Source organism: Bison bison, unplaced genomic scaffold (genome assembly GCF_000754665.1).
Source record: "Bison bison bison isolate TAMUID 2011002044 unplaced genomic scaffold, Bison_UMD1.0 scf7180017864266, whole genome shotgun sequence".
Taxonomy (NCBI): Eukaryota; Metazoa; Chordata; class Mammalia; order Artiodactyla; family Bovidae; genus Bison; species Bison bison.
Genome location: NW_011494838.1, coordinates 6829676 through 6832121, shown reverse-complemented (window position 1 = coordinate 6832121; position 2446 = coordinate 6829676). Strand labels below are relative to the sequence as shown.

At 42.4% G+C, this 2446-nt stretch overlaps 1 protein-coding gene across 1 annotated transcript in view; it reads right to left on the bottom strand.

Annotated features, from left to right (window-relative positions):
- Positions 1-2446, bottom strand: part of LOC104994778 (astrotactin-2-like) — a 450679-nt gene that overhangs the window by 35890 nt on the left and 412343 nt on the right. Inside the window, exon 6 of the mRNA XM_010848433.1 lies at positions 1067-1213. Within this exon, the coding sequence (XP_010846735.1) occupies positions 1067-1213 (147 nt within the window). The remainder of the gene's footprint in view (positions 1-1066; positions 1214-2446) is intronic.

Sequence of the window (2446 nt, the reverse complement as noted above, 5' to 3'; positions counted from 1 at the left end):
TCTCCTGCACTGACGGGCAGATTCTTTACCACTAGCACCACCTGGGAAGCCCCATAAAAATGTGTGTGTGCATGTGTGTATACATGATTTTATATTTATATATATATATATATATATCTTTGCTGTACAGCAAAATTTAACACAACATTGTATATCAACTATACTTCATTAAAAATAAACTCTTTTCCCAAATGGAAGCGTATGGAGAAAAGCAATTCTTCCGTAATGTGTAACAAGGAAAAGTTATGATATATGTGTTGTAAATTGTAAAAAATAAATAAATAACAATAATGCCAAGTGTTTGGGGAAGCACATCACATCCTGCTGGATGTACAGAAACTGGGACCATTTTCTGGAGGGCACTTTAGCAATAGATATCAAGCACCTTAATCAGTTTCTTGGACCATGCTTTGCGAATGACTACAGCAACTACCGTGTCTCATTAATTCAAATTAATTGGGTGAAGAGTAAATGGTAGGATATAATATGCTTGTAAAGTACATTTACAGGGAATGAGGTATGAGTATAATCCAGGACACTCAAGGAAGTTTCCACAAAGCTCATACAGTCTTCTTTGTCATAGTTTTTAATTAGCAAAGACTATTTTTCTGGGGGGGTGGGCAGTGAGTGGTATATTTAGTTAGGAATAGCAAACTCTGGGAGATAGTGAAGGACAGGGAAGCCTGGCATGCTGTGGCCCACGGGGTTGCAAAGAGTCGGACATGACTGAGTGATTCAACAACAACAACAACAGGATGCACAAGCTCAATAAGAAACAGTAGGTTCTCTGAAGCGCTCGATCTTTCTGCAAACTCACGTCTGAATTCTTTATTAACAAACCTTATCCTTGCCCAGGGAATAAAAGCAGTCTTCAGTTGTATTAAATAACCCAGGATTCTAAATGATGAAGACCTCTTTTAAGGTCTTTGGATGCTCTCTCTAGTTTTGGCAACCTAATTCTGAGGTTGGGCATGTTCAAGTGGGGAATGTTCATGGGAAACATTCAACTGGACGGGAGTGCCAGGTGCCTAGCAGGAGTGGGGCATCTCTAACGCTCAGCTCTTACCGTCTGCAATGAAGTGCTCAGGCACGTGCAGAGTCACCTTCACCGTGAGTGGACAGGACATCTGGCTGCCACACACCATGGCCAGGATGCAGGAGCTCACGGCAATCAGCGTCAGGGCCGTCTTGTTCACTGGGCTTTTCAGCAAACCTAGTAAGAGGAACACACACAAAGATACGTAAGTCCACAAGGTGAGGAAACAGGAGGAGCCTGGGGCTTGGGAATCCTGTTGTTTTCCAAATGGGAAGCAGGAAAAAGAAACCACATTCCCCAGTCTCTGTGCTTGCAATGACAACTCATGGTCACTTGTTGAGTCTTTTTTTTTTTTTTCTTTCAATTGTATTTTTCTTTAAGTTTTAATTGAATCTATTACAATACTTTTTTTTTTTTTTTTTAATGTTCTATTCTTTTGGCCATGAGGCATGTGAGATCTCAGCTCCCTGACAAGGGATTGAACCTGTACCCCGCTGCATGGGAAGGCAAAGCCTTAACCACTGTATAACCGGGAAGCCCCTTTTTTGGATCTTTAACCCATTGCAAAACAGGTCGATTATCCCTTTTGGTATAAATGAAAAGAAACAAATTTCCTCAAAACTGTGGCAATTCTCACTCCTCCCCTTCCAATTAGACTGATCATTTTTAATATTTAGATGATATTAAATTTTCTACTCTCTTTAGAAGCAATTGAGAAGATGCTGTGTTGTTGAACTCAATAAGGCCAAGGGGAAGGGGCATGGGCTTTGGAGTTTGACCATTATGAGTTCAAACCTGGGCTTCAGTCCTCACTGGCTATGGTTTCATTTTTGAATCTCAGTTTTCTTGTGTGAATGATGAGGATAATAATAAAAGTTCACAAGTTGTGATTATCACGTGGCATGGTGTATATATAAGGTCTGTCATCTAGAACGGTTTTACATACTGTTGAGGCTGATCAGTTCAAGTTAATTTCCCAAGCATTTACTGATGACCTACTATGTGAGACACACACAGAGCAGAATAAGAATAGTTCTTGCTCTTCAAGAGCTTACAGGCTAGGGGCAAAGGCAGGCTCGTGCATGCACGCTAAGTCACTTCAGTTGTATCCGACTCTTTGTGACCCTATGGACTGTAGCCCACCAGGCTCCTCTGTCCATGGGATTCTCCAGGCAAGAATATTGGAGTGGGTTGCCATGCCGTCCTCCAGGGAGGAGGGAATCTTCCCAACACAGGGACTGAACCTGCATCTCTTACATCTCCTGCATCGGCAGGCAGGTTCTTTACCACTAACACCACTTGGGAAGCCCAAAGGCAAACTTACCCACAGCTAATTAGAATCCAAGGCAAGTTGTGCTAAGAGCTACTAGAGAGGACATAGGATAGCAGTGGGGGGGGGGGGGGGGGGGG